This window comes from Barbatula barbatula (assembly GCF_947034865.1).
Source record: "Barbatula barbatula genome assembly, chromosome: 11".
Lineage (NCBI taxonomy): Eukaryota > Metazoa > Chordata > Actinopteri > Cypriniformes > Nemacheilidae > Barbatula > Barbatula barbatula.
This window is the reverse complement of record NC_136774.1, coordinates 17,807,243-17,825,515: the sequence shown is the minus strand read 5'-3', so window position 1 is coordinate 17,825,515 and position 18,273 is coordinate 17,807,243. Positions and strand designations below refer to the sequence as shown.

Below are 18,273 nucleotides of genomic sequence, written 5' to 3'. Positions count from 1 at the left end.
ATATGTCCCAGTTTTTGGTTTTGGGGCTGAAGAAAATGATTGAGAAACTCTATGATATCCTAATATCAACAGCCTTTAGGTACTGTATGTCAGCCTTTTCTCTTTAGTTCTTTAAAGAGTCTAAAGAGGCATATGTACATTTCAGACTTTAGTGTCAAAAAACTATTTAGAAAACAACTATCTATTTAAAGGCATCAGTGTGGATTAAGGCAAATTTACTTGTGAAATGTCATTGATTTACAGATTTCTAGTTCTCCTTGTTTAGCTTGTTTTTTCTTGACCTGCTACTTAGATGGGATGACTACCAACGGTGGGCCTCGCTTGGGTCTCCACATCAACACTTGGGCATCATTGGCGTTGGGGTTGCCCAGAGCGTTAGTTGGGATTGGCTCCATGTGGGTCAATACCTTGGGCTGGTCCTGGTGCAGCCGTCCAGTGAGTCTCGCTCGGGAGCCCAGTGGCTTGGTGGGATCAACTGCGATGTCCACCTTCATCCTCCACTTTACTGTCTGGAGGAGTATCTTCTCCTGTGTGGCCATGTTTAGAGCCACCAGCCAAGTGGTGAAGCTCTGATCCCGTTTGATCCTTGTTAGCAAAGGCACATTGCTCTCACTCACAGGTACGGCCCACGTTACGCTAGGATAGAAGTTGTCGTTCATGCTAACTGTGAAGCGTGAAGGCTTGGATGTGGGTCCGGAGATGGTCACTGTTTCCGTAGTGTTTCCGTACCATGGGTAGCTTACGCCGTCCGAGTCGCTGATGGCTTTCACGAGTCCCTCTCTTAACTCAGGCAACTCCCAGCTTGACCTTCAAAGATTAAAGTTCAGAGGTTAACAAATTAATGTGTTGGTGTTGCTGCACATGTAACTGAAGGAGTAGTGGTAATGACATTCATTAGCAAGATCCCAGCTGGCAGTGTAAAATGACTCAGTGTGAGAGGACATTAATGTATCTGGGTGTTGTTAGGTATAACCCAGTTCTGGCATTTCGGTGCGGTACCATCTGTCTCACAGACAGCCCCACGCGTGCAGCCACGCAGTCAGTGATACACACCCCCACACACGTCTGAACCTTCACACAGACAGGCCCTCCGGCAGCATCTGATGGGCCCACGTCACAGGCATTGTGGGTGGGTGTGAGAATGCTCTGTCTTCGTTTGCAGATCAGGCATGAAGCGTGTTCCCCTGCAATGCGCTCTGTGTTTAGTGCTACCACGTTCGTGTTTCAGAGCATCTGTTCAGTTTTTATCCACTAGCACTGGTCTGATCCACTAACAAGCTGTGAAACTCATTTGTGGAAGTTTGAATGAAAGAGCAGTGAATAATGAAGGTGCAAACACTAAACCCGTCAGGCAGCGAGCTGATGTATGCGAAGACACACTGTGAATATAAATCACTGTTGCATTGCACTGAACTTATCCTTTGTTGATTCAGACTTAACCTACAGTCACGCTACCTTAAGGAAAATGACATTTCTGTCATAATTTATTCACCCTCGAAAACCTGAATTTTGTACTTTTTTTGTGTGGAGCACAAAATAAGATATTTTGAGAAACGTGATGTCTCTGCTTTGAACTCCATTGACTTCCTCTGTATGGACACCAATGTTGTTTGGTAACAAATGTTTTTCAAAATATCTTCTTTTGTGTTCTGCAGATAAACGGAAGTCATAAAGGGTTGAAATGCCATGAGGGTGAATACATAAACATAGTTAAATGTCCCTAAATTTGTAAACCTGCTCATTGGTGGAAAATGTATTGTACATAGGATGATTGTAGTCAAGCAAAGACTTAATACTTGACAGGTTGAAGATAAACTTACATGCCAATGTCTCCGTAAGTGTTGTAGAACTCCATTTTAGTGCACCCTTGAATCCAACCCACCACCCAAGTTTCATTTCGAGGGATCGGGGGCATCACTACCCGGGCGGAGGCCTTGAAGTATGGGGTTTTGTAGCGGAGCACTATGGGTGAGTTTTCCTCGATTACTGTTGGGCAATGGTCAATTGTAGCTGATAGGTCCGACACAACAATGTTCTCACGCTTAATGCGTGGCTTACAGGCGACACTCTGTAGGCAGCCCATGACTGGAGAGGGTCAAAATTGGGCTAACCAGCAAGTAGGGGTGTGCTTTATAGTCCGGTGTCTGATCCAGTTCAGGCGCTTAATACAGATATTTCTCACAATAAATACATTTAAGTGAAGAAAAAAAAGATAACACATCAAATCACTGTTATGCTACTCTAAACCAACAGCTATAGATCTCCACAGGTTGCAAGATCCTTTCTTGATCTTTGGCATTCACCAGGTTGTGATTGTCACTCGCTAACATGGGAGGGTTGTTTGGGCCCCACTTTAATTGTATATCTATTCTGTTAAATCCACATGTCCTTTTGCAGCTCTGTGCCTTTTTATCAGTTTCTTTCTGGTCCGAGTTTTCATCTCACAACCGGAGGCAGAGCAGAAAGAGTCAGGTGTGGCGGATCTCTCGCCTCGACGAGAGATGCTCGCGATCCTCCGTCTTTTGCTTGATTTTTGTCCTTTCCGAACAACAAACACTCTCAAAGTATCGCATGATTTACGGCAGAGGAAGAACCGCGAAAAGTATCGTACGCCTGTGGAATGTTGCTTTCGATCCCATCGCATCTGAATCTACGTTACGTTATAGCGTAAACCTCCCGTAAGCATAAATAATCCACAAGGACAAGCAAAGCATCCGAATGAAATTGAATAGACCGCTGAACTTTGAATCTAAAGGCTTCATCTGTGCACTTTCATCCTTACCGTTTGAATAAACAGTGCGCGTCTCCGTTATTGGCATGCGCGCCGCTGTCGCTGTTCAGTTGCTGTGGTGCTGAATGAACGCTCAGAGGCGCGTGGGAGTGCGTTATAGATCTGCTCACGTAGATGTACTCCGCTGATCTTTTCAGATTGTCAAATCTGGGAAAATAGTGCAATATTGCTGTGAAATCTTGCAATTAGACAATTGTTAAATGCAATAAAAGGCGGGCTAATATTGCATGAGTATGTTGTTCTTAGTTGATGTTTGCTGTTAAATATTTATTAACACATATCATCATTATTTTCTCCACATAAAAAAACGTTTCCTTAAAAGGTTCTTTGTTATACTGTGGTTCCACAAAGAACCTGTAACATTCACAAAATCTATCTGTTACACAAAAGGTTATTTGTAATGGAAGAGGGGTTTAAAGACTTGATTCCTTCGGGATGTTAGCTACACTTTGTTAGGAATACAAATGTCGTGATATTGTGGTCACGTAGAGTATGGAAATATGTTTTATACATTTTAACAGCTTTTTTCATCGGATGGCACGTGATCGTTCGGATGTCTCTGAAACGTGTACTTTAAAGCAAAATGAACTCGTATGGATAGCCTACTTTGAAAATCTCATACAATACTTGGATTAAAGGAGCAGTACTGCTGCTCCCTTTATATAGATAAATGTTTAGTTGCGGAAATCAAAATAACCATTAGCCTACCTTTAGGTAACTATGATTCATATTTATTCGCTCTTACATTTTCGCGCAGGGGAGATTATTCAGCAGCGAAGCATGTTCCGCTTCCTAATTGATAGCTTTCCGTGTAACCATGACAACCGGCAGGAATGGACTGTCGTCATTGAGGCGATCTCATGTCGGATTTATCCGTTTCACTATCACAGAGCATCGCCGTGCAGTATTATGGTGGTGATGATTATCTAAATTCACCCCAAAATAAAGTGTAGATTTTTGTGTACAGGTGTGAGTGACATCACATGGAAATGAAGAATCATTGTTGGGTGCGTTTCATACTTTAAACTAAAGCTAAACTTATTTGCAGAGACACATTATCTGCCATTGCAATGATGAAGAATGTAGACACCAAGCATTTTTTTTTAATGAAATGTAAGCTTTCAATAAATATGAAATGTATATTATTTGCCATTAAGACAAAATTTTATATTTTTTGTAATATATGCTTCTTATTTGGCCTATTTTCTATACAACTTACCGTTTCTGAAGGCATTTTCTGCATTTATTAAATTGTCCAGCAGGGGGCCATGTTGCTTATGACGAATGTGGATCGGACATGTTTGCTTTTCGTGTGTGTTATGTCTACTTGGCAACATTGTCTTGTTTCTTATTTTAATGACAACAATTTCTTATAAAAATATATTCTATAGTGCGATATTAAGGCTGTATAAAAGTAGAATGTGCACTGTCAACTTGGTTACATTTACTCATTAAGCAGACGCTTTTATCCAAAGCATTGGAAGCAATTATAACAACATAAGCAAAAAAAAAACATAGGTGCATCAAAACGAGTACATTTAAAGCCTAGCACAGTATACAAAGCTAAGAATAGTGAGGTTAGTATTTTTTTTGAATAAGAAGAAAGAAAGGGAAAATAACATATAGCCATAGATAAGCATTTTACGATTTTTTCCTGTATTTTTGGGGGACAAGATCTCGCCTGTCTTTGCCTGGTTGAGGGTCAGAATGATAAAAAAGAATAAGAGAGTTAGTCATCAGAGGAAGAGACGTAGAGAAAAGAGAGGAAGCAGGATTTTATGTTCAGTCATCCGACTCTGGTTTCTGGAGGTATGGATTAGAGTTTAGGTCAAGAAAGAGAATGAGAGTAACCGAGGTGGGTTATGTCTGTAAGGTAGCCTGTCTGTCTAAGATAGCCCAATACTAATGGACTAATGGACAGGTTAAGATGGTCTGTAATCCTTATATGGGTGGGTAAATAATCCAGGACTTCTCTCACCTATACAGCACAGGTCTAGACCACTTTACCGCCTATTCAATCCCTGTAATGTGACTCTGTGATGGGACTTTTGAAGACATGCATTGGAATCCTCCTTTGGTAAACAAGTACAATACACTTAAATCCATGCAGTGTAGAAGGAGCTGGGACCATGCAGAGGAATTGTGAAATTCCTGAAACATCTAAGCACCCGATGGCATGTGTGGGTGTAGATGGTGTCTTCTGGTGACAGGAAAAGTGTGTGTGGGTTACTGGATGAATAGTGGGTGGAGCATAGAAGGTGAGGAACTCATCAGAAACCTGTTTGCATCTGACCTTTCTGCTTTAATGAAATGTCATGAAGATAAAAGCTGAGTTGTGAGTGTGTGGACCAGTTTGTGAGTGTGAACAGAATGTACGCAGATGTGTATGTTATGTTGTCGTGCCATTGCCTTGTCGTGCTATCTCTCACTGTCCATTCTCTCATTTATTCCCGATGTAATGAAGGGTTGAGATACTGAGGCTCCATCTCTCATCACTATTCAATGCTACTACTCATGCCAGACTTTCGGGCTGGTGAAGTGTTTGCATGTTTTTTGAAAGCTTGTAATAAAATCTTAGTTTTAAATAGTTCAACAGATCCCATATCGAAAACGTTACTTTGGATTTTTACCTAGAGTTTTTCATGGAATAAGCAGGTAAAGACAAGGAGAAGTGTCTGTTGAAAGATAAGTCTGGAATGAGAAAGAAGGCTCTTGTCTCTTTGTGGTCATCTTTGGCTCGCCTCTCATACCCCTGTGGCCTCTCCTGCGTCACTTGTTCATTTTTTCCACTGAATTAGATCGGTGGGTACCCCTAGAAAATGGATTACGTTTACTTGGTTTTCTATCTATAACTATCTGTGTTTTAATCTTTTTGGTTTCATTCTCATACAACTTACACAATAAACCCATTATTTTAGTGGCAGCATTTGTTATTGGATTAAAAAATATTTGTATATATATATATATATATAAAAAATTCTACGGTAGGTTTATGTGTCTAATTTAAACTTTCCGCAGTGCTTCAAAATACTTCACATGCTCGCTTTCTCAAAACCCCCTTTCTCTTATAGACTCTCAGTCTGCAGTCTGTGCCACCTAACACACAAAGAATCTCGGGCCTGCTCAGGACACTTCCTACTCGGGGCAGTAGACCTCTCAATATCAACAAACCTAAACTGCCAACAAAAGAGAGTAAACTACATTACATTTTGCAGGCATTTTTCATTTTTTGTGGGCTGTAAATGTGCAATGAACATACAGGAATCCTACATAGACAGTTTATGTTTATTTGTCCCTTAGTCACACTGGTTCTTCCCATCAGCTATGATGTGGTCATCCTGAGGCTTACTCTGTCCAAATAGAGATTCTTTGTAACACCCAGTGGATTTGCAAGATGTGGGACCACTGAATGATCCCTGCTTTATGTAATTAGCTTGTTGACAGAAATCCCTGTTTGACAGGTCCAGGCATTCATGGGGTTAACTTTTACAGAGTTAGTTCAGAGTAATATCTTTGTCTAGGCTGTCATTTCATTTACGTGAAATATTACGTGAAAATTAATCGCCAAACATGGATGAGGACAGGCTCTATACATTGGATAACATACTGTACGTTTATGTTCTGTAATTATAGCATAGCATCCTGTGGGGCATCACTGAAGTCAGGAGAACAGGGCCCAGTTAATTTAAGGTTATTTTGCAGGGAATTAATTGCGTTTGGTTAGGATGTCAACACCATGAATTTGCATCAAATTCACTGAGTTAAAAACATTTTTATTATTTAATCTTAAAAATAAAAGTTAAGGCAACCAGGTAACTTATTTTTTTAAAGTTGAAGTTTATTTTACAATGTTGGCATATTTTTACTATTGCTGCACAGCAAAAATAATGGCTTGATTCAAAAAAGGAGGTAAAAGGGGTTTAGGTCAGGTTGTAACTGCATTTGTGCAAGTGAAAGTAAATTATCTCTGTGCATGAGCGCAGGCCCTAAGGGTCAAAATCAATAAGAGCTGTCATTACGAGTTTAGTGATAAGATCAAGCAATGCATGTAGAGCTTGACCAAAACATGTAGCTTAGAGGTAAACTTGTAGATGTGAACTGACTTTGTGCTAATAGAAGATTATAAACATAAGTGCATGTTACTTATATCCACTTATATCCTCTGAATGCAGTCGTACAAGAGGGAATTAAGTAGAAACATATAAATGGAATAAAGGTGTGTTGATTTGTACTTGAAGAATGTCCATCAGTGACCTACGAGATGCATGCTTTTGAGAGCGTGCTAGTAAGTATCTATATGGTTTGTGTCTGCGTGTTTCTGTGAGAACCATGTTGAAATGCTTTAGCGAAGCAGCGTAGCGTGCAGTACAGGAGTGATGTGGGCTGAGCCGACATGACCGAACCCCAGCCCTCCACTAATCCTGCTGTTTTCAGGAGCCCTGGCCCGTACTTGATGAGCTTGGGCAAGAAAAGGGGCAGCGCTTTCTCTCTTTCGCTTTGCACTCTTTCATTCCCTCTCGTTCTTTCATTCTCTATCTCTTTTTCTCATGCACCCCCCTCTCGAACCCCAACCCTGCCTGGAGCCAGTGTGCAAATGAATGAGTTCCAAGTGTTTACTCAGCAATTCTCTCTCTCTGACTAACTCCTCTTCCTTCAGCTCTCTCTCATTCCCTGAACTGATCTGATGGAATGACAGATCTCGGACTCAATATCAAAAATGTCTTTTAACTACAAAGGTTATTATATAGAGTTGTGTGACTGTATGAAATGAAATAGTGTTAAACTAGTGTGGTATTTGAACATAGAAATATACATTTTGTTGCACTAAAAGAATATTAAACCAAATAGAATACATTTTAAAGTAATAATTTACAAAAAAAAAATTAATTCTGAGACACCCATACAACTTTATCTATTGCAATTAAACTGAATAGGAACTAAATCGTACACAGATTGAGTACTGGCAAAAAATAACCAGTACATTTTCTTTTTTTATGGACATTTCCGTTAATGCTAAAATAATTGAATGCAGTGCAAAATGTAAAATACAGGAAAAACAACTGTAAAAAAGGAATACAGAAAATTCCTTCATATTCATACAGTATATTCTGCCCTATGTTTATAGATTTATTTTTATGGGAGTGTAGAATGTAACTTATTCAAGACAATAAGACTGATCAACATTTCTTTTGAACTTTTATGAAGGAGAGCTCGCTAATGTAAAATAATGCAAGTCATATCAACCTTTTTATGGTTCTTTTTTGAAAGCTTCAGCTGTTCTTCATTTTAATTGGTAACAAAAATAATGTCTTTATTGTGTCTTTTTAATGTCTCCTTTTGTGTTTCATGAAATAAAGGTCATGACATGCTGGTGCATGTGAAGAAAGTGGGAAAGTGATGACATTTTCTTTTGTTCGTTTAAAGAATGGCGGCACACTTTGGAAGCAAAAGGATGTTATTCATTTGGCCTCATTGTTTAAAATTGTATCATCCAATGCAATGAAATTTGAACATTTATGAATGTGGCTTACACACTACCATTCAAAATGACAGAAACACTTTCTTCTTAATTTTTTAATACTAAACTCATCAAAACTACGGAATTACTATGGACACATCCATCAATGAATAATACGGTGAGAGTTTGTGTGCATGCTTATTAACACGTAAACACTGTGATACTTTACTTCAGACTTAACAGGAGTTGGGAGACTGTGTATTGTGGTGTGTGTGTGTGTGATGCTGGAGTAATATTACAGGGATTACCGTGAGATGGTAGACCCTGGGGCTGGTGGATGAGGGTGGGGGATGAGTGGCTGTTTCCTGGCTATAGCCCTTGTTTGTCTGCCTGACCTGGCAGCACTAGAGGCAGATCCTGCTTGGATACAACCCTGATCCCACGCCTGTCTGAAGCTGTTAGCCAGCCACTGTGTTGGGCTAGCTGGGCTTAGTGCGTCTGGGTGCTGGGAGGAGTGTGGGCTGAGGCCGCCACATGCTTTGTGCTATAGACGCTGTAATTCTTTATGACTCTGGTCTTATTCATCCTACCATTTCTTTCATACCAGTCAGAGCCCTGCTGGGTTAGGTCTCGCTTTAAAAACATACGATCTGTCTCAATCTTGCTCACCGTCACTCCGTTTATCAGTTTAACTTCTATATAACTTATATTCAAAGTTTTCTGTAAGCGTTAGTGTTGAGAGACTTATAGTATGTGACATTCTGGTAGATCTCTTGTGTTGAAAAAAAAATTCTCTGATAGATTTAGATAGTCAGTACATATGTGAATAATTATATTGGCACGTCAACTCTTTTTGTTCTTGTGTCGTTTTATAATTTAATCATTGTAACAAAGACTTCCTTTATTATCTTCTTTTCCTCTCGTGTCTCATGGAGAGTATAAATAAAGCAGCTATTTTCTTAACGTACTGTGACGCTTTCATAGCTCAATTGCTGTTTTTAGAAGCTTGGTTTTATTTTTCAATTGGAGGATTGAGAGTTAGTTTGAGAAGTCTTTTACAGCCTTTCTGTGTGTTTATTCTGTCCTAGATACACACTGAATGGCAAATGGCGAGGTTGATCAAGATCGTTCAAAGTTGTTGTTTTTGTCAGTCCTTGTCCTGCGATTTGTGGATTTCCTTCTTTCAACAAATTTGCTACTGAAGTGTTTCAGATCTTTAGTGATATAGTGATTTTTCAAGAAATTCCTTTGTAAGAGGACTGTTATGTTGTCTAGGTGGTAAACCCCAACCTTCAGTTTCTAATCCTGTCAATCTTAAGACCTCCAGGACAGTGGAAGTTATTATGTCAGCCACTTTGGCCTTATCTTACATCTTATGATGTATATTCCAGGGTCAAAATCAAGTATCAGGTACCACTTCCTTATAGGAGAGGTAGGACGCACTTTTTAGAAAAGTAAAGCAATAGAAGCAGCATTTTTGATTCCCCAAATAACCATTCACCCAAGGGTACTTATAAGTACAATTTCATTGTTGTTTTTAATAGTCTTATAAGGCAACTTTTTTTTACAACTTTTGTGAAAGGTTCTTTGGATTTTAAAGCTTCTCAAGGAACCATTCATGTGGTTCTTCTATGGCACGGTGAAGCACCTTATTTTTAAGTGTAGGCTATTATTAACAAGAAGCATAGACGGTTTATTCATTCATAAATAGATACATGATGAAATTAATTAATTGTGTTGTTCTTCAGTTTTGGTGTTAACATTAAAATGGTGTAATTACGCATTTATTTTAAGTTCATACATTATGTCCAAACTGAAACTTTTGACCTTACATTATTCGTTGAACTGTCTCTAACGCCCAAGCGATCGTCACGAGGCAGCCCATGTCGTCACTCCACCCGGTGTATAAAACTCCCCCCGTCCCACTCACCTGGTTAGACAAACATCTCTGTATTCTCCAGCTGAGAGCGCGCAACTTTACTTTGTTAATTTGAGTGTTTTTAAAGCCTATTATTGGCTACATAGAACTAGACCAAAATCCATAACTGATACAACTTTTATGAATCTTGCAAATTTTTCTTATTTCACGGGCATGTGCAACGTGACGGCAGAGTCCCACCACTCGCCTGCCGATGCGGCCAGTCCCGTGGTGATGTCTCCAAACTTGAGCCTGGACTCCCCGATTTCTCCTGCTCCCCTCCACCACCAAGCTCGAGCGAATGACAGTGTTCTGATCAAAGCTGAGCCACGGGGCCGCAGTCCAAGCTCAGAAAGAGACGAAGAGATTTCAGCGGGTCAAACCGAGGAACATCTGCCTGCCACTGGGAGCCGGCGAAGAAAAAGGCCGGTGCAGCGCGGAAAACCACCTTACAGTTACATCGCCCTCATAGCAATGGCCATCGCCAACTCACCCGAGAGAAAACTCACCCTAGGTGGCATCTATAAATTTATCATGGAGCGCTTTCCGTTTTACCGCGAGAACTCTAAAAAGTGGCAGAATTCAATACGGCATAACCTCACTCTTAACGACTGTTTCGTGAAGATCCCTCGAGAGCCCGGTAGGCCCGGCAAAGGAAACTACTGGACGCTCGACCCCGCCGCTGAGGACATGTTCGATAATGGCAGTTTTTTACGAAGAAGAAAAAGATTCAAGCGGACAGATGTGAGCACGTACCCTGGGTTCATGCAGAGCTCCAGCGCGTTTACGCCCACACCTATGGGTAGACAGACATACCCCAACACATTGTACCCCAGTATGACGTCGGGCTACGGGTCTCAGCTGTCTGGATCTTCGCATCCATCGATGCTGCATCATTATCAGGTATCGGCGCAAGGTCAGACTAGGATGTTTAGCATCGATAATATCATTAGTCAGACGGCCATGCAAAGTGGACCAGGAGTAGACCTCAATATGCAGTCGCTTGGACTCGGCGCGGGAGACATGGGTACAATGACCTCCACCTGTTCCGTATCTAACTCCGACCCTACATGCTTTCAGACACAACTGATGAATCCCACAAGTAGGAACACTGGAATTGCTTCAAACATGACCACCAGCTACGCGTACCCCACATCAGCATCACCTACGCACCTTTCCGGGGTCACGCAGTCCAACTACTCTTCAGGGGGTTCACAAGTGTACTGTTCAGGGAATAGAATTGCGCTCTCATCTGTGCGTTCTGGGTCGTGCGCCGAGCACACGGAATCCCTTTTAGGTCTCCCTGGACAAGCAATGAACTCTTACAATAATACATATATGAGACAAGCAAATTTTGCACCTGGACTGGAGCGATACATGTGAAAGAGCGACCAGAACTCGTGCACTGACAATATGACGTTTCAGATATTAGTCTTCTGATGACTAACTAACTAAATTTGTGTGGTTTAAGTTTACGGCACATTGCTTACTCACAAATTGTGAATAAGTGTCATATTTTAGACAAATGTTATGTAACAGAAGTGGACTGTATGTAGTAAAAATAATTAATACTGAGCTAAAAGTAGGCTATATATAGGCCTGCTTGTTAGCTAAAATAAAAAGTAATGTAATCATATTTATATGTAGTCGAAAACATTGGTTTTCAGAACCAGAAAACAGCTTCTTGTTCGAGGTGTAGATGTAAATAAATTAATGTGTTTCCTGTTATTCTTTCTGTTTGTCATCTTTTTTAAATAATTCAAAAATTGTTATGGTATTTTTTTAAGATTTACCTGCTAAATATATATTTATATGGTAAATGATCAGTCATAATAATAATATTACTAGTACTGTCTTTAGATCATTATATCCGTATTATTTTCCGCAACAAATGAACGCCTTTTAAACTTTTAAAATAGTTTCTGAAGTTTGTAGTTTACGCCTATATTATTGTAACAACCTGTCGTCAAACTTTATCAATGTATAATAGCATTTTTATTTGGTTACATTTTTGTGCCTCTACTATTTTAAAAACACCCTATTTACATTATTTTGTTTGATTTAGTATTACGCTATTACGAGGGTATTGTGTATATATATATATGTATATATATATATTTTTTTCCAGTAGCCTTTATAACGCACCTAAAATAATATAATATTAGTTGTGTTAAGTTTGCCAAAATAGAAACGTAGATAAAGTCTAAATATAATTGCAATACGATGTAACACTGTATCGTAGTGCTTAAAATGTTACTGAATTGCATGAAACGCTTTTAATCATTGCTGAGTTTTATAACTCTGAAAGGCTTCACCCATAATCACAAATTGTGTAAATGTGCACTCATTTCGCTGATGAAGGGGCGACCTCAACTGGCTAAAATGGCTAATGGGCTTAAAGGTTAATCTGTCCATATTTGGTGCACTTCTCCTTTCGTCCACTAGATGTCAGGCACCATCAAGTCAAGACCATGGTAGGGGTTTCGCCACAACGTTTCAATTAATAATAATAATAAAAATAGGTCATCTTCTGTTTTCTAATTTCACCACGTTTATCACTCGTTTTGGGCTCTCTACAGTGGGAACAAATGGCAAAACTATTTGAAAAACAAAACATTTACAATACATTTCTTTAATTCTCTAAATTCTGCAAAGTTATAGTCTGTATTACAGCTTTGCAATACTTAAAATGAAATGTAGGTTGCATGTACGCAATTATTATATGTACTGTATGCAAAGTTTAAGCTCAACATCTTTTAAATTTGTCTTTTTGCAGCTGTACAGTGCACCAGACAACCGCTAGGAGGCAGTGACGTGGTAAAAAAGTTGCTGCTGCGTTACAGTATCCTTTGCGAAAGTCGATTTATTCGTGACAGCCCTCAACACATCGACTGGCGAGTCCACTTAAAAGCGGCAATAGTAAGCGAAACCCTTTTAGTCCGTTTTTTGATCGCCTATGATTTCCACTATGACATTCGTGTTGTTCAGAGTCTGCAGACATTTCCAAACATTGTTCTCTTTAAATAGAAGTTATATCAAAGGTTTATTCCGTACTTAATAGTTATACATAATATTTCTTAGGCCTATATAAGAAACCCAAGACTACACGCACGACAAAAGGCCCAATTAAAAAAGCACTCCTCAGTTATCCTCCAGTAAACCGATAGCCAAATTAGAGCAAATCCTATTTTAAGCTATAGAAATCAGAAATCAAATGCAATTGGTGAGATAAAGGCATTGCAGGGGATGCAAACTTGACCTCTGAATACCAGCTCAAGTGTCACACTATTGCTGAGTCCCTGCGACCATTTCAGTCAAACAGATCTATTTAATTCCTGTAATAAAATGTTTAGGCTATTTCTTTTTTCAGTTTTATTTAGACGCCTTTATATTGCGATGTTAGCCATGAACCACCAGCAGGTAATATGTGAATGCAAACAATTGGGCCACGTTTTTATTTTTGGTTTTAAAACGTAACTTTATTTTTTTAAGTAGTTGGTCTGTTATTTAAATGCCTCAACCTGTGTTTATTATGAACTACACCGTCTTAAGAGCATTCAATCGATAAACTGCAATCGGAATTGAAAAGAGAATGGATGATTAAGAAAGTATAAACAAAAAACTTGCAGAACCCATTTAATGATATTTGATATACCAAGGAGTACAGTCTGTCTGAGACACAAACTTGGCATTGCAATTTGTATGTACAACGACGGCTAATTACAAACCAACCTTTTGTGGCATAGCTTGTCATACACACAACATAAGCATTGATGAATAAGAGCAGATTTGAGGTTTACCGTTTCTACAGGCTACAGGAGTGTATGTTAGTTATAATGAGAAACGTAAACCGAGATGTTTAGAATTGTGGAGTGCAGAATCTGGACCGAGAAAACATAAACCCGAGAAGCTGAGACGGCAATAAAAGAGAAACCTTAGCTCAATTCCAACCGAGCACATGCATGATGATTATAGACAATTATTAATATGCATAATTTAATGATCGCGTGTTATAAAATTAATTTAGCGTACGATTGTCATTTTTATTTGAATAGCCCAGGCACCTGTAAACTTTGTTTTTTATTTATGTTGTTTTGTATTCATAATAAAATGATAATCAAATTTATTTACATGTACAAATATCACGAAATGCCCAGATGTGGAATGATCTATAATTTATGAGCACAGTTTTTGAGTAATCATGCACTTTGTTTAAATTATAAAGTTAGAAAGATTTTATGAAAGCCCTGTTGTTTGTGATAACAAACCGTGTCTATTAAAGATTTTTTTGATTCGATAAATCATTTTAGGGTGAGTAATTCATTTGGTTGATTTATTGTGAATATCTTTCGGTCATCCTAAAAAAATAAACATATCGGAATTCAATGAAAAAATGTTTTCTTTGTTTCTGTCTGAATATATGAATATATTAATATCGCTTAAAAGTAGCCTATTGCTGAAAAAAATGAACAAAACAAAAATTAAAAGAATACAAGTCCAGTGTAAAAGCCACCAAATTATACTTAAACGCCAATTAATGTAATAAAGTAAAGTTGGTCATATTTACAAAAAAATGCTTTATTTCAGTAAAATGAAGAATTTAAACTGTCACATCAGAATCGTTTTCGTTTCTAATGCGTTTTTACCATGACCCGAATGTTAATTTAAATACATTTGATTCCAGACTAACGCACAACTGAGGGAGAATATATTACACGCACTTGCTGTCTTTTCCCGTGCTGCTGTTTTCTGCGCTAAACTTCCTCTAGTTCCTGGTTACTGACATGTTGGTCACGTGATTGTGGTGTCTGGATAAATAGTTTTTGAGAGCCGCGAGGGGGTATACTTGGAGACTCACTCAAGCGCCGCGCTACAGCTGTACTCGATAACGATTTTTTGAAAAATGAAAATAAACCCGTTAGTGGATGCACAGTTCTAAATGTTTCTATTGCATATGGGCCAACTATATGTTGCGTGAAAAGGAAATCTAGGTCTGACTGTCCAGCTCGCCTTGAATGCGCACTGAGCTCCGGGCAGTTCTTGTGTTATGCGAGTTTGGTGTTCTTCTTTGCGGGTTTACAGCTGCGTAAGCTACAAGTTTATGCTGCTCCAGGACCTGAAGAACGCTTGTTCTTTACATTTGGAGGACGGGGAGTTTGACGGTCCAGAGCACACAAGTGAGTGAGAGGAGGGCGCATTGCTTGTGCTGGGTGCTACACGAGACTGGACACGGAACGCGAGAGAGGAAGACAAAAAGACTCTCCAAAGATGACTCTGGGGACGGACATGTCGGATAGTTCTGCTCTGTCCGACGACGTGGACATCGATGTTGTTGGTGGGGATATTGTTAAAGATGGTAAATATCTTCACCATCATCACAGTTTTCACTTGGACAATGACTCCGATGACAATCTATCCCAAAACGCGGGGGAGGGCGCAATCTCTCCGGGTCAAAGCAGCGTAGACTGTCCGGGTGATCGAGAAGGACCACGAGATGAAAACAGCACTGGGGCGTTGACTGGGGAAAAACCAGGGAAAAATGCTTTGGTAAAACCCCCGTATTCATATATTGCTTTGATAACCATGGCTGTCCTGCAGAGCCCTAAGAAACGTTTGACTTTAAGCGAGATCTGCGAGTTCATCAGCAACAGGTTCCCGTATTACCGGGAGAAATTTCCTGCGTGGCAAAACTCTATCCGTCACAATCTGTCTCTTAATGACTGCTTTGTCAAAATCCCCCGTGAACCCGGTAACCCGGGCAAAGGCAATTACTGGACCCTCGACCCAGAGTCTGCCGACATGTTTGACAATGGGAGTTTTCTGCGCAGAAGGAAGCGCTTCAAAAGACACCAGACCAACGAGATACTTAGGGACGCAGGAGGATTTCTACCTGGCTTCGGCTACGGACCTTACGGTTACAACTACGGCCTACAGCTGCAGAATTTCCACGCACATCACCCTTATCACCCACACCAAGCAGGAGGCGCGTTCCCTTTCCAAAACGCACCTTGTGCGCTCCCGACCCCATCTTCAATATTCTCCACGCCACATTCCTTGCCTTCATTTTTAGGTACCGAGCTGAGAAAGCCATTCTATCCCCAACTCAGCCCGACTCTTCCTACTCTTGGGCCACTTAAAACGGACAGTAACGCCTCAAGCCGGCCTTCCTTCTCTATAGACAATATTATTGGTGCAGCTAGCTCACCGGCTTCTCCTTACACTGCGCAACCGGGTGGACAGGCTCAGATCTTGGCCATGCTGACTCCTTCACTTGCGTCGGCCACGAATCATTTGAATCTGACACCAGAAACTATGCTTCAGCATGGCACACAGACATTCTCGAGCAAAACGTCAAGCCTTAACAATTGCCATTTCTAGACTGGCAGCAAATTGAATACGCAGCAGTCCAATTTAATATGGTTGTTCCTTCATTTGCTAAGGTAGGATTTACACTTTTGCAAGATTAAAACGCCTCCCGTTTTATGTTTCTGAATTGTTAAATGAAATGATAATTAATTATATTTATGGACTGTACATATGTAAGATTTTGACGAGAAAAACGCGCCGAAGAGAGGGAATTAAGACGATGTAAATAGTAAGCTAAATACGAGGTTAAGAGTTCACCTTTGGACGGCCAGTGGACCTTTGCCGCTGTTCAAAAAGTAACATAGTTTGTACTCATTGACATACATTATTCTCGTTGGCTGAACTTAAATGAAGATTGTTTTAATTATTTTATTATTTTGTATATTTTGTGAGTTTGTGAAAAGCACTGTCAATACCGAGACTGAAACTCAGGATTTCCAGAGACAATGGGGGCTGTAAATAGATTACATAGGTTAAGGTCCCACTTCCCCTCCTTCTCTCAACAGACGTGTTCTGGTGAATTTATTCTTATTTTATTTCTGTTGATAGATGATTATGTGGTTTTTGGTGTAAATCGCATTACCTCTCTTTCTGTCTGACTCTTGTGCATACGTCATATTTCCTTATTCCATTTAAATAATCTGTGAAAAGAATGTTGTTCTATGTAAAGAGACAAAACAATGTCCATAGGTCATTTTTGTTGTAATGACAAAACAATAAATGTTTGTGAATTTTAACTATGTTTATGCTTAACTACTTTTTTCGATCAGGCCCACAGACCTATTCAGCCTAACCGAAATACATCGGAGTGTTCAACGTTTTGACAGTACATTGTTAAAGCAGCAGACAATTGTAAATGTAAATTATATTGAAAATAATTAACAATTAATTCAAGAATATAGTTCGTGCCCAGAGGCTTTTATTAAGAATGAATGTGTTAAGACAATCAATAAGAATGGCAAATAACATTTATTTACTTTATCAAAATGTATAATCTACTTCATTCTCTTTTAAATGAAATAAGATAAATACGTAATTATTAAATGTGAAAAATAAACGTGTGAAATTTGCCCATCATATTCAGAGGGCCCAAAGCACATGTTTCCTCTTGTGTGGCGCTTTCGAGCCGTGATAATTGACCAGTTGCTGGCAAACGACAAAGAGCTAAAGCAATGGGAACATCAGCGTTTGAAAGCCTATAATTGAATGCGAGGGTTCTACATGGATACCCACGAAGTCTTTTGAGGATTCGTTGCTAATTTGTGGTAGCATTTTTTTTCATCTGGAATCTAATCCACAATAATGCAGCTTTTTGCCCATTTGTTGATGTTGTCACTGAAGACCTCGTCCCTAAGGCCTGAATGAGCACCCAGCAAGTGGTCCCTAGCGAGACAAGCCACACACATTTGCTTCTGAAAGGCGATCGTCTAAAGACTCTCGGTTGTCCGCTTTCATGTCATCTGTAATGTCTCGAGACATATACAAAAGAAGCAGCGGGAATTCGCCCTTGTGCCCAAAACAGACTGATGAATCCATTTCAGAGTTGGCCGAGCACACGGTAGTGTTCTGAAGGTGGTATAAAAAGCTGCCTTTATTTACTTGGTTCGTGCGCAAATGGGTAAATTTGCTTCGTGGGGTGTTTTTGACAACTGGTTGTTAGGCATAAAGGGAGGGTTGACTGACTCACCGTATTTTTCCTCGTCTTTAAATCCGCAAATCCGTTTGAAGCAAATGCAAACA

General features: G+C 39.7%; 3 protein-coding genes across 3 annotated transcripts; 2 read left to right on the top strand and 1 right to left on the bottom strand.

The window, feature by feature from the left end:
• Positions 1–284: 284 nt before the first annotated feature.
• fam78bb (family with sequence similarity 78 member Bb) lies at positions 285–2,083 on the bottom strand (the record flags this gene model as incomplete). Its single annotated transcript, XM_079466770.1, has 2 exons — positions 285–807; positions 1,821–2,083. 2 exons carry the CDS (start codon positions 2,081–2,083, stop codon positions 285–287), a joined length of 786 nt encoding a protein of 261 aa, XP_079322896.1.
• Positions 2,084–10,308: 8,225 nt separating this feature from the next.
• foxe3 (forkhead box E3) lies at positions 10,309–11,550 on the top strand (the record flags this gene model as incomplete). Its single annotated transcript, XM_079468187.1, has 1 exon — positions 10,309–11,550. One exon carries the CDS (start codon positions 10,309–10,311, stop codon positions 11,548–11,550), a length of 1,242 nt encoding a protein of 413 aa, XP_079324313.1.
• A 3,840-nt stretch (positions 11,551–15,390) lies between these two features.
• On the top strand, positions 15,391–17,266 carry foxd2 (forkhead box D2). Its single transcript, XM_079468563.1, has one exon. The coding sequence runs from the start codon at positions 15,436–15,438 to the stop codon at positions 16,543–16,545; it is 1,110 nt and encodes a 369-aa protein (XP_079324689.1). The 5' UTR covers positions 15,391–15,435; the 3' UTR covers positions 16,546–17,266.
• The last annotated feature ends 1,007 nt before the right edge of the window (positions 17,267–18,273 follow it).

Bases quoted from the DNA above. Each gene is read 5' to 3' on its own strand.
- foxd2 (XM_079468563.1), top strand. From the start codon at position 15,436: ATGACTCTGGGGACGGACATGTCGGATAGTTCTGCTCTGTCCGACGAC.